Source organism: Schistocerca serialis, chromosome 5, assembly GCF_023864345.2.
Source record: "Schistocerca serialis cubense isolate TAMUIC-IGC-003099 chromosome 5, iqSchSeri2.2, whole genome shotgun sequence".
In the NCBI taxonomy this organism is placed as follows: domain Eukaryota; kingdom Metazoa; phylum Arthropoda; class Insecta; order Orthoptera; family Acrididae; genus Schistocerca; species Schistocerca serialis.
Window position 1 is genome coordinate 163,235,457 of NC_064642.1, and position 17,587 is coordinate 163,253,043.

General features: G+C 44.7%; 1 protein-coding gene across 1 annotated transcript in view; it reads right to left on the minus strand.

Annotated features, from left to right (window-relative positions):
- Window positions 1-17,587, minus strand: part of LOC126481819 (ankyrin repeat domain-containing protein 33B-like) — a 138,259-nt gene that overhangs the window by 24,272 nt on the left and 96,400 nt on the right. Inside the window, exon 5 of the mRNA XM_050105776.1 lies at window positions 9,669-9,948. Coding sequence (XP_049961733.1) covers window positions 9,669-9,948 — 280 coding nt within the window. The remainder of the gene's footprint in view (window positions 1-9,668; window positions 9,949-17,587) is intronic.

A 17,587-nucleotide genomic window follows, 5' to 3' on the forward strand; every position in this document is an offset into this window, starting at 1 on the left:
TACACTCTTCTGGTGTGAGACGTTCCCTGGGGGGAGTCCACCGGGGGCCGAACCGCACAATAACCCTGGGTTCGGTGTGGGGCGGCGGAGGGGTGAAGTGGACTGCGGTAGTCATCGTGGGGTTGTGGACCACTGCGGCTGTGGCGGAAACGGAGCCTCTCGGTCGTTTCTATGTCCCCGGTAAACAAACAACATACCTACATACAGTAAAGATGCATGCCCTCACGAAAAATTACGGCTGTAGTTTCCCCTCGCTTTCAGCCGTTCGCAGTACCAGCATAGCAAGGCCGTTTGGTTTATGTTACAAGGTCAGATCAGTCAATAATCCAGACTGTTGCCCCTGCAACTACTGAAAAGGCTGCTGCCCCCCTTCAGGAACCACACGTTAGTCTGGTCACTCAACAGATACCCCTCCGTTGTGATTGCATCTACGGTACGGCTATCTGTATCGCTGAGGCACGCAAGCTTCCCCACCAGCGGCAAGGTCCATGGTTTATGGGGGGGGGGGGGGGGGGGGGGAAGGGGGGGAAGAGATAATACAAAACATTATTTTCAACACAAAACAGAAACTTCAAATGAGTTCACGATCACAAATGTGACCTGTATGTTACAGTAATATAGAACGCCATAGGAGCAGATCCGGGGTTCGGGTGCGACACACACACACACACACACACACGCACACACACACACTGACTCTGTCTCTCTCTCTCTCTCTCTCTCTCTGTCTCTCTCTCTCTCGCTCTCTCTCTCTCTCTCTCTCTCTCTTAGTTACTGTCTCTCCCTCGCCCCCTCCCACCTTCCTCCCATCCCAAACAGAGATTGCTGTCACTCTCACTTTTAGTGAGCCACAGATGCATGGAATTTTAATACTAATAACAATAAATTATATGAAATATTTTAATATAATAATATTATTATTACTTTGTTTACATTAGTGATTAGTACGCCTCTTTTATCACATCTTCAATGTTCAGAGAAGTATACTGATGAGCCAAAACATTATGACCAACTGTTTGATAACTTTTTGTCCTCTTTGGCACGAAATTCATCACTGAGTCTGTGTATCAGGGACCCGACAGTTTGTTGGTCGGTTTGTGGAGGTATGTGACATCATATGTCGACGCACAGGTCAAGAAATTGGTGTAAATAGCGGGCCGTTGATTTGCATACGTAGAGATGGCGCCCAAAAGCGATCCTGATGGGTTCCCATAGGATTTACATCAGGCGAATTTGGTGGCCGAGACATCAACGTGAGTTCACTATAATGCTGCTCAAAAGACTAGCACGGTTCTGATTACGAGACACAGACAATTATACTGCTGAAAGATGACTTCGCCATCGGGGAAAAGATATCAAGCATGAAGGGATGCAGGTGGTTTGCAGCTGTCAGTGTATATTCGATTTTACCACAGGTCCCATGCAAGTGCAGGAGAATGTCTCCCATAGCATAATGCTGCTCCCACTAGCCTGCGTCCGTGTCGCGCTGCACGTTTAGAGCTTCCGTTCACCTCAATGACGGCGTTTGTGGAGACGACTATCGACCCTGTGTAGCAAAAATGTGATTCAACCGAAGATCCGACGTGTTTCCACCGATCGACGGACACATCCTGATGGTCCTCTGTGCCCGATGTCGTTGCGTCCAAATGTGAACACACAGCAGTGGTCTACTGCGGAGCTCTATGTTCAACAATGTACGATGAACGGCGTGCTCCGAAACACTTTTGCGTGGACCAGCATTGTGCTTTTTGCAGAGATGGAACAGTTTACATCTATCCTACTTTACAGAGCAGACAAGCCCCAGAACGCCACGTTCTGTGCAGAGTCGTGGACGACCAACCATTTAGGGCCTAGTGGTAGTATCACTGCTCTACCTCTTTCTATAGATGCTCACGACAGTAGCATGTGAATATTAGACCAGCTCCGCCATTTTAAAGATATTCGTTCACAGGCTCTGCGTAATAATAATCTGCGCTTTGCCAGAGTCTCTTATCTCAATGGATTTCTCCATTTGCAGCCAGTATCTTCACTAGGGTGATCTCCCGTCCGTGTCTACTCCACTTGCATACAAATGATTGAAGCGATTTCATAAATTCACTGTAGCTCCATTCATTAACATATGGTCACGACACACTGCAGGTATGTAGAAAAACTCATAAGTTTTGTTCGGCTGAAGCCGCACTTCAGGGGTCTGCCGCCAGAGCGTTCGAGAGCGCAGTGAGACAAAATGGCGACAGGAGCCGAGAAAGCGTATGTCGTGCTTGAAATGCACTCACATCAGTCAGTCATAACAGTGCAACGACACTTCAGGACGAAGTTCAACAAAGATCCACCAACTGCTAATCCATTGGGCAATGGTATGCGCAGTTTAAAGCTTCTGGATGCCTCTATAAGGGGAAATCAACGGGTCGGCCTGCAGTGAGCGAAGAAACGGTTGAACGCGTGCGGGCAAGTTTCACGCGTAGCCGCGGAAGTCGACGAATAAAGCAAGCAGAGAGCTAAACGTACCACAGCCGACGGTTTGGAAAATCTTACGGAAAAGGCTAAAGCAGAAGCATTTCTTAAACAGGAGATGGGAAAACCGATGGATCGGTCTTGGTGGAGATCATGATCAACAATTCATGTCATGGCCTCCACGCTCTCCCGGCTTAACCCCATGCGATTTCTTTCTGTGGGGTTATGTGAAAGATTCAGTGTTTAAACCTCCTCTACCAAGAAACGTGCCAGAACTGCGAGCTCGCATCAACGATGCTTTCGAACTCATTGATGGGAACATGCTGCGCCGAGTGTGGGAGGAACTTGATTATCGGCTTGATGTCTGCCGAATCACTAAAGGGGCACATATCGAACATTTGTGAATGCCTAAAAAAACGTTTTGAGTTTTTGTATGTGTGTGCAAAGCATTGTGAAAATATCTCAAATAATAAAGTCATTGTAGAGCTGTGAAATCGCTTCAATCATTTGTAATAACCCTGTACTTTTGTTAGCTTATCAATGTGCATCTTCTGAAAAGCATTTGTCTCAGAATTTGTCAAGGACATGTGTCATAATGCACACGATATAAAATCGAAGTGCCCAGAACCGTTATCAATTTTTCGCTTCGCACTACGATCACAGGTCTGCAAACTATGGCTACACAGGCGTGAAAATGAGGGAAACATTGTTTTTTTCCGTTAGCCAGTGAAAGTCAGTCTTCCTGTTATATTTCCTTAGTGGAAAGTATTCATCTCTTTGTCTTGCCTTACTCAACTTGCCTGTACACTCACGAACTGTACCTGGAGTATTGTTGGCAGGAAGTATGGCTAGTGTGTGAGTGGACGCCTTTCTCGTCTGGAGGTGGCCAGGCCACACAAGCTCATCCACATGGCTAGTCATGAGACAAAGGACTGAAAAGCATCATGTGTGAAACAGAGCTTTTAATTCTCCTGAATTTCCAGCCACTTCCGAGATAGTCCTCATTCTACTTGTCCTCCGAAAGGTAACTGAGAAACCTAGAAAGTTATATATGTGAAAATATAAAAGGCGTTTCAGCTCACCCCTACCAGGTCTGAGCTTGGAACGGTGTGTGTTTAGAAGTGACGTTACAGGATAAATATCGACTCGCTTGCACCTTAGCTGGCTGCAAGTGACGGAGATGCGTGGGTAAGGCGACCAAGATTTGATCTTGGTTTTAAGAGAGATGACCAACAACTGACCATGATTTTAAGGGAGGTGTAATGGAGATCCTAGACACAGAATGGAATATATACCGCAAGGATAGGATAAACGCCAATGGTGGAGGAGTATTTATAGCAGTAAAGAATTCAATAATATCCAGTGAAGTTATTAGCGAATGCGAATGTGAAATAATCTGGGTTAAGTTAAGTATCAAAGGTGGGTCAGATATGATAGTCGGATGCTTCTATAGACCACCTGCATCAGCAACCGTAGTAGTTGAGCGCCTCAGAGAGAACCTGCAGAACGTCGTGAAGAAGTTTCGTGATCATACTATTGTAATAGGGGGAGACTTCAATCTACCAGGTATAGAATGGGATAGTCACACAATCAGAACTGGAGCCAGGGACAGAGACTCTTGTGACATTATCCTGACTGCCTTGTCCGAGAATTACTTCGAGCAGATAGTTAGAGAACCAACTCGTGAAGCTAACGTTTTAGACCTCATAGCAACAAATAGACCGGAACTTTTCGACTCCGTGAATGTAGAAGAGGGTATCAGTGTTCATAAGTCAGTGGTTGCATCAATGACTACAAGTGTAATAAGAAATGCCAAGAAAGGAAGGAAAATATATTTGCTTAACAAGAGTGATAGGGCACAAATCGCAGAATATCTGAGTGACCACCATCAAACGTTCATTTCTGAGGAAGAGGATGTGGAACAAAAATGGAAAAAAATTAGAAACATCGTCCAGTACGCCTTAGATAAGTTCGTACCGACTAAGGTCCAAAGCGAGGGGAAAGATCCACCGTGGTATAACAATCATGTACGAAAGGTACTACGGAAACAAAGAAAGCTTCATTATAGGTTTAAGAGTAGTCGAATCATAGCTGATAAGGAAAAGCTGAACGAAGCGAAAAAGAGCGTAAAGAGAGCAATGAGAGAAGCATTCAACGAATTCGAACATAAAACATTGGCAAACAATCTAAACAAGAACCCTAAAAAGTTTTGGTCATATGTAAAATCGGTAAGCGGATCTAAATCCCCTATTCAGTCACTCGTTGACCACGATGGCACCGAAACAGAGGACGACCGAAGAAAGGCAGAAATACTGAATTCAGTGTTCCGAAACTGTTTCACTGCGGAAAATCGTAACACGGTCCCTGACTTCAGCCGTCGCACGGACGCCAAAATGGAAAATATTGAAATAAACGATATCGGAATTGAAAAACAACTGCTATCACTTAGTAGCGGAAAAGCATCCGGACCAGACGAGATACCCTTAAGATTCTACAGTGATTATGCTAAAGAACTTGCCCCCTTTCTATCAGCAATTTATCGTAGATCGCTGGAAGAACGTAAAGTACCTAGCGACTGGAAGAAAGCGCAGGTCGTTCCCATTTTCAAGAAGGGTCATAAATCAGATGCGAATAATTATAGGCCTATTTCGCTTACGTCAATCTGTTGTAGAATAATGGAACATGTTTTGTGTTCTCGTATTATGACGTTCTTAGATAATACAAATCTCCTTCATCATAACCAACATGGATTCCGCAAACAGAGATCATGTGAAACTCAGCTCGCCCTATTTGCCCAAGAAATTCACAGTGCCATAGACACTGGCGAGCAGATTGATGCCGTATTCCTGGACTTCAGGAAGGCATTTGATACGGTTCCGCACTTACGTTTAGTGAAAAAAATACGAGCTTACGGAATATCGGACCAGGTTTGTGATTGGATTCAGGATTTCCTAGAAGAAAGAACACAACATGTCATTCTTAACGGTTCAAAATCTGCAGATGTAGAGGTAATTTCGGGAGTACCGCAGGGAAGCGTGATAGGACCTTTATTGTTTACAATATACATAAATGACTTAGTTGACAACATCGGTAGCTCCGTGAGGCTATTTGCAGATGACACGGTTGTCTACAAGAAAGTAGCAACATCAGAAGACTCGTACGTACTCCAGGAGGACCTGCAGAGGATTAATGCATGGTGCGAAAGCTGGCAGCTTTCCCTAAACGTAGATAAATGTAATATAATGCGCATACATAGGGGCAGAAATCCATTCCAGTACGATTATGCCATAGGTGGTAAATCATTGGAAGCGGTAACGACCGTAAAATACTTAGGAGTTACTATCCGGAGCGATCTGAAGTGGAATGATCACATAAAACAAATAGTGGGAAAAGCAGGCGCCAGGTTGAGATTCATAGGAAGAATTCTAAGAAAATGTGACTCATCGACGAAAGAAGTAGCTTACAAAACGCTTGTTCGTCCGATTCTTGAGTATTGCTCATCAGTATGGGACCCTTACCAGGTTGGATTAATAGAAGAGATAGACATGATCCAGCGAAAAGCAGCGCCATTCGTCATGGGGACATTTAGTCAGCGCGAGAGCGTTACGGAGATGCTGAACAAGCTCCAGTGGCGGACACTTCAAGAAAGGCGTTACGCAATACGGAGAGGTTTATTATCGAAATTACGAGAGAGCACATTCCGGGAAGAGATGGGCAACATATTACTACCGCCCACATATATCTCGCGTAATGATCACAACGAAAAGATCCGAGAAATTAGAGCAAATACGGAGACTTACAAGCAGTCGTTCTTTCCACGCACAATTCGTGAATGGAACAGGGAAGGGGGGATCAGATAGTGGTACAATAAGTACCCTCCGCCACACACCGTAAGGTGGCTCGCGGAGTATAGATGTAGATGTAGATGTAGATTTAATCGCAAAATTTCAACTGCACAACTACATCGCATTTTTTTGGAATGGGTGATACCGAGAAACGTCCGTATATTTTCAAGACAAGCCTTTAAATATCTACATCTAATGCATCACATGCATGTTTTATTACATAAGGCACTATATGATTTGAGCACTTGGTTTCACCAAATGCTAGATGCCTTCTCAAAGCGTTTTAAACTCAGAGTTATGCTTACCGTAATTTACATATCCATTATCTGCATAGTATGCATCTAAATTATGAAGCTTCAGTGAAGATTTGATCAAACTGTGCACACAATTAGCTGGCTCGTCAGCCTGTCCATAAGCCGCCTACTTATTATTTGCTCGCGGTAAAAATAACGTACAAATAGAGGGATCAACTTTCTGTATTTGTAATTGGAGGCATCGGTTGCAACAGCGAAAAAGTTCATCCATTTCGTTGGATTTTTCAATTTGGAAAAGGTCTTATGGGACGAAACTACTGAGGCCATCGGTTCCTAAGTCTATACACTATTTAATCCAACTTAAACTAACTTACGCTATGGACAACACACACACCCATGACCGAGGGAGGACTCGAACCTCCGACGGGGGGAGCCGCATGGACCGTGACAAGGCGCCTTAGACCGCTCGTCTACCCCACGCGGCAGGATGTTTCAAGATATTAGCGAACTTCTGAACATTTTTCGGAGCCAAAATCTTTTTCACAACTGTTTCTGCCTTAGTGTGGACACATGTCATCATCTCAGCCAAATTAGAGTTATATAAAACGTTCTTCGATAATTTATTTCCACAATCCATACTTCTACAGATGGTATTGTCTTTGACTGTAGACAAAAGTATTGCTAGCTCACCTGCAACGTTTTTAATGTGCTTGTTGCCACTTTCACTTCTCTTTCGTTCCGATTATGAACTTCTGTACAAGAATGTTGCCTGCAGTAGGTTCAAATGGCTCTGAGCACTATGGGACTTAACATCTATGGTCATTAGTCCCCTAGAACTTAGAACTACTTAAACGTAACTAACCTAAGGACATCACACAACACCCAGTCATCACGAGGCAGAGAAAATCCCCGACCCCACCGGCAATCGAACCCGGGCGTGGGAAGCGAGAACGCTACCGCACGACCACGAGCTGCGGACCCTGCAGTAGGCACTACCGCTACGAGTAACACTGAAGTCAAAGTCACATAGCTCACAGAAAGCTTGTGAGAGTCAATTCAGAAATAAATAATGAAACGAGTAAGTTTAAACGCGAATGTCTCTATAATCCGCTTTCACGCGTCCTTGTTACTTTCGTGTCTTATTTGTATCGTAGCTGCTGATCGGTACGAGGCGAGTGCATCTGCGGGTTGCCAATACTAAGCGAGAAAATAGTAAACGTTCCCCTGTCACGACACCTCTAGAAGCGTAAGCTATTCATTCTTTCTCCGCCCCTCGCATTTCTTTGACCCAAACCACATTTTGGTAGAATCATGAACAGAGAAAGTCTATAAAGGGCGAGCATTAATAAAACCATCCCTAACTGGAAATGGAGGAAAAAAGGTCCTATGAACATGTGTCTGGAAATGGACACATCCCGGAATACAGTACAGAGCTGCATCGCATCCGTGTCACAACGGAAGTTCAAAGTGGCCTCCATGGGATGCAATGCTTACATTCATATGTCGCTTCATGGACCACTGCACTCTTTCACACGTTCCGGCCTCTCTCCGAATAGCATTCACAGGCGTCGTGAAAATGCTGTCGAAGAGTCTGCACATCAGGAAATGGTTAAGCATACACAGCGCTTTTGGGATGCCCCCAAAAGCAAAAATCCAAGGGTTTTAAGCCCGGTGACATAGCAGACCATGCTACAGGGCCTCCATGTCCTAACCAACATCCGGGGAAGATGCTGTTGAGGTGTCGCCGAACTGTAATGCGGAAGTGGATTAGTGCTCCGTCATGCAGAAATCACATAACCTATCGTATTGCCAAAGGCATATTCTCAGGCAGCCGAAGCAGAGTATTCTTCAGCAAGTCCAGGTACGTTCCTCCGCCGTGGCGTTTTAAAATAAATAACCGGTTCAAGTATGTGGTCGCCAAAAATCTCTGCCCACACATTGATGCTGAACCGATGCTGATGAGACGCCTCAACCATTCCCTGGGGATTGCTTGTAGCCCACAGACGACAATTCTACAGACTAATGATGCCAGTTGTGGTAAAGGTTGCTTCGTCGGTAAAGAGGACTGATGACAGAAATCCCATAATTGTGATGGTCTGAAGCAAAACCCATTGATAAACTCCTTCCTGTAGACGAAAAAAAAAAATGGCTCTGAGCGCTATGGGACTTAACATCTGTGATCATCAGTCCCCTAGAACTTAGAACTACTTAAACCTAACTAACATAAGGACATCACACACATCCATGCCCGAGGCAGGATTCGAACCTGCGACCGTAGCAGTCACGCGGTTCCAGACTGAAGCGCCTAGAACCGCACGGTCACACCGACCGGCGCTGTACACGGAAGTCCGCTGCTGATAATCCTTGCATTCATTGTAGGTGATAGGGATAGTATCGGTTCTCATGCAGGATACGCATACTCGTGCTTTGGCTTACACCACGTTGGTGGGCCATTTCCCTGGAGCTCGTACTACGGTCCGTCACAATATCCTGTAGAACCCGGTCCTCCCTGAACATTTGTCTGTCTGAAAGGAGCCACGATCACACAATTGCCGAAAAAGGGCTTGAAATATCGTGTGGTGTGATTGGTGTCTGTGAGGGTTTTTGTTTTGGTACAGCCGTGCTTGCACTTCCCCGTTCCCATCTACTTAGCCGTACATCAGCACCCTCTCAGCTTGTTCCTGACACGAATACTGGACCTCTCTTCTGCTTACAGTGCACACAGCCTGAAACACATGACACGTGGTCAGAGGAACTTTCACTCGTCAGTGCCACCAACCGCAGCAACCTTCAGGACACATGTTCATAGGAGCTTTTTTCCTGCATTTCCGTCAGGAATCCGTCCCTGCGGTTTGTCGGTTTCATTAATATCCACCCTGCATGTCGACAATAGTATCGATTACTATGCAAAAATATTTCGAGTTTTGTCAGTCAGGGAATTTGAACTATCGGTAGAACTTCGCGGGATTATTAATATTTACAGCAGTGATCACTGGCGAAATACACGGGAGAAAGAGGTGGTCGATAAGAGAGCCGGGAGGATTGAAGAAAAATTGCTGTAGTACGGGAGGGTCGGTCGCCCTACGGAGAGTTAGTCGCGCTACGCGTGGAGTACCTGTTGGTGCGGAAGGCCTTGCGGAGGCGCGACTTGAGGCCGTGGCCGTGCGAGGGCGGCGGCGAGGCGCGCGGCTCGGGGGCGGAGGCTCGCGCGCCCAGCAGCAGGCGGGCGCCCAGCTCCGGCTCGCTGCCCCACCGGCCGTACGCCGTGGTGCGCTCCAGCAGGCGGTGGCGCGCGAACTTCTCGATCACCTCGGCGCACACGTAGCGCCCGCAGAAGCGCGCCCACTGCTCTGCGCGCAGGCCCCGCCCAGAGTCGCGCAGCGTCGGCGACGCGCCTGCAGCATAGGCACGTGGTACTGTGAAGCACAGCAGCACTACAGTCGTTACGGAAACATTAATCGTTACCATTAACATAGGCAAATGTAATGTATTGCGAATACATGGAAAGAAGGATCCTTTATCGCATGATTATATGATAGCGGAACAAACACTGGTAGCAGTTACTTCTGTAAAATATCTGGGAGTATGCGTGCGGAACGATTTGAAGTGGATTGATCATATAAAATTAATTGTTGGTAAGGCGGGTGCCGGACTGAGATTCATTGGGAAAGTCCTTAGAAAAGGTAGTCCATCAACAAAGGAGGTGGCTTACAAAACACTCGTTCGAGCTATACTTGAGTATTACTCGTCAGTGTGGGATCCGTACCAGGGCGGGTTGACAGAGGAAATAGAGAAGATCCAAAGAAGAGCGGAACGTTTCGTCACGGGTTATTTGGTAAGCGTGATAGCGTTACGGAGATGTTTAGCAAACTCAAGTGGCAGACTCTGCAAGAGAGGCGCTCTGCATCGAGGTCTAGCTTGCTGTCCAGGTTTCGAGAGGGTGTGTTTCTTGATGAGGTATCGAATATATTGCTTCCCCCTACTTATACCTCCCGAGGAGATCACGAATGTAAAATTAGAGAGATTCGAGCGCGCACGGAGGCTTTCCGGCAGTCGTTCTTCCCGCGAACAATACGCGACTGGAACAGGAAAGGGAGGTAATGACAGTGGCACTTAAAGTGCCCTCCGCCACACACCGTTGGGTGGCTTCCGGAGTATAAATGTACATGTAGATACTTACCCACATCACCATCTCTCTCTCTCTCTCTCTCTCTCTCTCTCTCTCTCTCTCTCTCTCTCTCTTTCACTATTCATGTCTTATATTCACTCTCCCTCATATTCTCACTTTCTCAATCTCTCATTCCTATCTCTCGCCAATTTCTTCTCTTTCACCAGTTTCCCCTCATACGAGCTTCCTGTCTCTATCGCTCACTTCCCATTTTTCTAAGTCATCCTTACATCCAGTATCTCAATCACTCCCTAAAACTCGCTTTCCCTCTCACACATCCTCACCTTCTACCTCTCTCTCTATCTCTCTGTCTCTCCACCTCTCTCTCTCAAGGGCGCGCGCGCCCGCCCACACACACACACACACACACACACACACACACACACACACCTCACAATCTTAGCCACATTCTCTACCTTCTCTTCTGTCATAGATCAGTTCTCAAAAGTAAACTAAAACCACGACTAGCTTGTAGTTTAGAACCTATAGAATCCTGATTAAGATACAGGGTGATTCAGAAAGAAGAAACATGTTTCAGCTATTTATTAAAGACAAGCTATGAAAGATAAAAACACATTGCACATGTCACTGGGTAGAGGAAGGTTCAAAGTTTTATGTTCACGCAGACACTGCACCACGCGTTCAGTATGAGCACCATGTGTTGTCCGAGAAACATCCAAACAGTAGTATGTTTCATTCCACACACGAATCAACACGTCCCTGTTTACTGAATTGACAACTTCAACAATTTGATTTCTCATCTGTGAAGAGTAACTGCCACAAGTGGGACAAAGACTGTCCTTTATGTACCTCCACAGAAAAAATTCACAAGGTGTAATGTCTGATGACCTCAAAGGCCAATAGCAATGAAAAAGATCTTGTTGTCCAACACACAAAAGGACTGGCCTTGTGGTGTAGTCCCCATGTTGCTACAAACAAACAACAGCACAGCTTTGTGAAAACACACGCTCACCTCCCATTTTTCTATGTCGTGCTTACATTCAATATCTCAATCACTCCCTCATACTCGTTTTCCCTCTCACACATCATCACCTTTTATCTCTCTCTCTCTCTCTCTCTCTCTCTCTCTCTCTCTCTCTCGCACACACACACACACACACATTCTATACCTATCCAGTGACTTGCCCAACGTATTTATATCTTTTATAGTTTGCCTGTAATAAACAACTGAAATCTGTTCTTTTTTGATGACCCGGTGTATCTCTTGTCCCCCTCCCTCCCAGTAATAATCGTTTCCAACCAGTTGATCATCTAATCATGTGGTAGAACTACCAGTTCACTTGCAATAAGATGACAATCATATCATTCTTCAGATCTCATTTTAGAGATTTCAAACTAGATCTCTCCACGATTTCTCTAGCACTGCTTGACATGCATTTCACTTACAAGAATTATTTATGGTGAACAGCATTACTGAAGTCGCTGTTTCTATACAGCTGAGGTGATGTTTGGAATATTTGCACTGAATAATGAAAGACTGTTTGAAAAGAACGACATACGAGACCCTCGATTTAGAGATGGTCCACGGGTCGTGCTGATTAAAGTCATAATTAAAAACGGGACAACTGCTTGTTTTCCCAAAGATGGACGAAAAAACTGACCATGCGCTACTAAAACAAAGCATTCTTACGTCAGCATGGTATGTTTCAATGAAAAATGGGAAAATTAAATCACGGTGGCGAGAGGTAAATTCGAGCACAACTCCTTGCAAACAAGAGTCCACTATATTAAAGACTGGCTCACTTTACCTACCAAATTTACAGATTTATTTTGCAAACTCACATGGAAGTTTAGAAGAAAAGAATCAGGTGTCAAGTAGAGGCTTACATTTAAAATGTAAAGAATGCGTTGGACTTTCCACAGGAACGTAAGAATGTATTCTACATAAAAAACCACACATTACATAAGTAGCACAGTGATGAAATTACAACGCGTAACATACATATAATAGCAGGCTTTTCATGTCGAAGAGGCCATATGATAAAGGTATCGTCGACGTAGCGATAAAAACAACTAGGCTTTGCAGGAGCCGTGTCCAAGGCGATGTCCTCAAAATGCTCCATTAAGAGGCTCGCTACAACCGGAGCTAATGGGAGACAAACTTCGCAAACAGTTTCATCTTAGCCGCGAATGCAAAAGACCACCGGAGAAGACACGAAACAGATTGCGTTTTTAACGTTTTGTGGCTCAATACCAGGGAAGATTAGCCGCATACTGAAGAAACATGAAATCTGTACAATTTTCAGGCCCCCAGCAAAGGTCCGGCAACTAATGAAGCCTGTGAAAGATGATGTAGGTCTCAGAACACCTGGAATGTACAAAATACCGTGTGAATCGAGCAGTTTTATGTTGTTCAGATTGTCGGCACTATTGAACAGCGTCGCATAGAACGTGAAAGGTGTTTCCGCCTACGCTATCCCTGTGAAAGATGATGTAGGTATCAGAACACCTGGAATACGCAAAATACCGTGTGGATCGAGCAGTTTTATGTTGGTCAGATTGTCCGCACTATTGAACAGCGTTGCATAGAACATGAAAGGTGTTAACGCCTACGCTATCCCGAAAAATCAGCTGTAGCGGAGCTTGCACTGGTAAATTGACACCGAACTGCATTCGACGATATTTCTATGACTAAACGGATCAACGGCTTCTGGGATATCGTAATACATGAAGCAACAGAGACCAAAATATCAGACAACACCCTCAGTAAAGACGGTAGACTGCAGATGAGTACGACCTGGGATCTGTAATGACACATTCCGACGCATAGACATACAATACCTCAAAGTCCGCTCCAAAGATTAAATTGAGAGGGATGTAGAATATAATCTCTGTAATGTTCATATTGGATTCTCTTTTGTTTCATATTCCAAGAAGGAGTTAAGATACACTTTCGATTGTTACCTTGTAGGGGATGGACGTAATTTTTGGTGTGTGCGGAAAGTTGTTAGTATTTATGGTTTGTGCGATGAGCAGAGCAAGTCTTATTGTCTTGTGAAAAAAAATAGTGAGAAGTATCTAAGTTTTACGAGAATTATTTAAAGCGACGCAGCATTGTATTCCTTGGTTTCTACCGTCTTCGCGAATTAAACCGATGCCGACTTAGGAAGATACACACGGTCAACAAAGAGAAGAACATCGATGGCGACTAATGAATTAATATTGTGGCAGAAGGACTAATTGTAGCCGGTCAGAGTGGGTCGAGCGTTTCTAGGCGCTTCAGACTGGAACCGCGCAACCTCTGCGGTCGCAGGTTCGAATCCTGCCTCGGGCATGGATGTGTGTGATGTCCTTAGGTTAGTTAGGTTTAAGTAGTCCTAAGTTCTAGGGGACTGATGACCTCAGATGTTAAGTCCCATAGTGCTCAGAGCCATTTGAACCATTTGAACTAATTCTACGTCTAAGGTGTGAACTCTGATTAAATCAGCAATGCCGTAGAATTCACAATGTAATTAATCGGAATTGTAATTATATTACAGGCAAATTTCCGCATTCAAGCCGGTCAATACAGTCCGTAAAAAAGCCTTTCAAAAATTCTAATGTTACAGTTCCATATCCATAATTTTTTCTCTTTTCGAAAAATCAATAAATTTAATTTTTATTTATTTTGCCACAGATCCTCTGATTGGGGAGTTGAAGCGGGCGTGGCGGGCGAGCCATCAAAACATTGCTGTATATGGCGCGGGACTAGGCACCAGTGACATCATTGGTAGCGGCACGGCTATATAAGCACGGCAGCGGCATTCACACGACAGTCAACCACTTGACACCTGCAGAGGAGATCTCTATCGAAAGCTCGTGGGCAGTTAACCACTTGAAACCCGAGAATATTTTATTAATGGATATCGCCGTGAGAGCAAGCGTTGTAGAAAACTTACGTGTTTCATGGAAGTGCTTCATTAATATTTTCGTATCCAATAATTATTGTAACAAATTCCGCATCAGCTCTAACAGTAGCATGTGGCAACACTGTTACTTATTTCCCTCTTTTTTCACTCTATATTTCGACAGGTTTCTCCGAGAAATCACTGACGGTTCTTCCACGCATTCAGAATTGCCTCATCACACAACTTAAAACAACATGTGTCAACGGAACTCTGCATTCATTATCTACAGAAATGGCTAATGCAGTAGTATATACAGTTTCTTTTTTTGTTAGATCTGTTACTTTGTCAGAGGCCGAACACAAACACACTAATTGCCCAAAATTCAGAATGGTTCAAATGGCTCTGAGCACTATGGGACTTAACTTCTGAGGTCATCAGTCCCCTAGAACTTAGAACTACTTAAACCTAACTAACTTAAGGACATCACACACATCCATGCCCAAGGCAGGATTCGAACCTGCGACCGTAGCAGTCGCGCGGTTCCGGACTGAAGCGCCTAGAACCGCTCGGCCACCAGCGGCCGGCTAATTGCCCAAAGTTTTCCAACTACTACGACTACTACTGACTCTGAATTGGGGGACGCAACGATGAAGAAGAGTTCGACAAATCGTCGAATAAAAAGAAAATCCGAACAAGTGTTGTAAGTAGGCTGTGTAGGTTTTTATGTTGGTAACGCCACGTAGCGCTCTGTATTGAAATCGCGGACTGCGCTGTGTGCAGTCTGTGGCTGGTTGGTCTCAATGTTGGATTATTCGTTAGTGTAGTGTCGGGCAGTTGGATGCGGACAGCGCGTAGCGTTGGGCAGCTGGAGGTGAGCCGCCAGCAGTGGTGGATGTAGCGAGAGAGATGCCAGAGTTGCGAGATGTAATATGAGCGGACGATCTGACATGTTTCCGTCAGAAAAAGGAAATTTGTCGAACTGGATGTCACGAATTTATATATATTTCTGACTTTTGAACACTATTAAGGTAAACACATTGTTTGTTCTCTATCAAACTCTTTCATTTGCTAACTATATGCCTAGCAGTAGTTAGTGCCTTCAGTAGTTAGAACTTTTATTTATCTGGCAGTATTAGTGCTCGCTGTATTCCAGGAGTTCGAGTAACGAAGATTTTGGTGAGGTAAGTGACTCATGAAGGATAGGTTATTGTTAGTCAGGCCTATTCTTTTGTAGGGATTGTTAAAAGTCAGATTGCGTTGCGCTAAAATATTGTGTGTCAGTTTAGAAATGATCAGAATAAGTGAAGAGAAAACTGTCTGAGTACGTTCAGTTTTACTCAGTTGTCTGAGTATCAAATAACGCAGAAGTTTGGGAAGTTTCAGTGTGAATAGGACTCGCGTACCGAGGGTTCCGTACAAACTTTATGTACACAGGGTGATCTTTATTAACGTTTAAGAAACCTCTGAAGCGACGTAAATAACGCTGAGACAAGTAATTTAATATGAGACACATGGGATCGCAAATGTCGGGAAATACCGCAAAAGTGGATAACAAATGTTGGACATGTGACGTCACCATATGACGTACCTCACCGCACGTGCAGCGGTTGAGTCAATCGGTCTGTCACACCTCATAATCCCAACCCAAGTAATCACTTCGTTCTGGATCCAGGGCTACATGCACGATTTTAGCACGTGATCACGGTTTGAGTCCTGCGTTCGGCAGGCAGTATTTTCTTCATTGCGTGAGTAGTTATGTGTTTATATTGAGGTAAGATTTGTTATTTTATTTACCGGTCTCGCACATCTCCGCTGATCTGTTGCAAAGTACCTACATACTGCGTCACAAGTAAATGAGTACAAGCTTTCGAAACAGTAAATGACCTGGGTTTTTTTTACTAAATAACGTCTGTCAACACAAAAAAGGGACAAAAGGAACAAAACACAAAATAAGAACAGCTTTTACTTGGTTATCGCGAGGACAATAATTTTATAACTTCTACGTTTACAATAGATCACGTTTACGAAACATGTTCACAGATTGCACCGTTTGCTCGAATGCAAGCACCACATTGCTCAATCATCTCTTCGCGCCCAAGCCGAACTGCTGCACGTGCAGCGAGTTACATCATCTGGTAACGTTACGTGTTGAAGCAGGGGGGCCGGCCGTTGTGGCCGAGCGGTTCTAGGCGCTTCAGTCTGGAGCCGCGTGACCACTACGGTCGCAGGTTCGAATCCTGCCTCTAGCATGGATGTCTGTGATGTCCTTACGTTAGTTAGGTTTAAGTAGTTCTAGGGGAGTGATGACCTCAGAAGTTAAGTCCCATAGTGCTCAGAGCCATTTGAAGCAGGAGGAGGAAGAGGAGGAGGAGGAGATTAGTGTTTAACGTCCCGTTGACAGCGAGGTCATTAGAGACGGAGCACAAGCTCTGATTAGACAAGGATCGGGAAGGAAATTGGCCGGGCCCTTTCAAAGGAACCATTCCGGCATTTGTTTAAAGCTATTTAGGGAAATCACTGAAAACCTAAGTTAGGTTGGCCGGGTGCGGGTTTGAACCATCGTCCTCCCGAATGTGAGTGTCACATGCTCAACAGCTCTTATCTATGTTTGAGGGATTTCCTGACTTGTCTCTGCGTCATCTGCGTCGCTTCGGGATTGTTTGAAACGTTAGTAAGAATCATCCTGTGCAGACAGTTAATTCGTACTGGAAATCTAGAATCTCGACGACTTTTGCTTTTTATGGATGTCGATAGAGGCAAGATATACGTCTACCCATTCCTGAGAAATGGGGTGTCAGCAAAAGAAAATACATACTAACGGATAACAAATGGCAAAAAATATTTTTTCGTGTCATATAATTACGAAATGGTTCAAATGGCTCTGAGCACTATGAGACTTAACTTCTGAGGTCATCAGTCCCCTAGAACTTAGAACTACTTAAACCTAACTAACCTAAGGACATCACACACATCCATGCCCGAGGCAGGATTCGAACCTGCGACCGTAGCGGTCGCGCG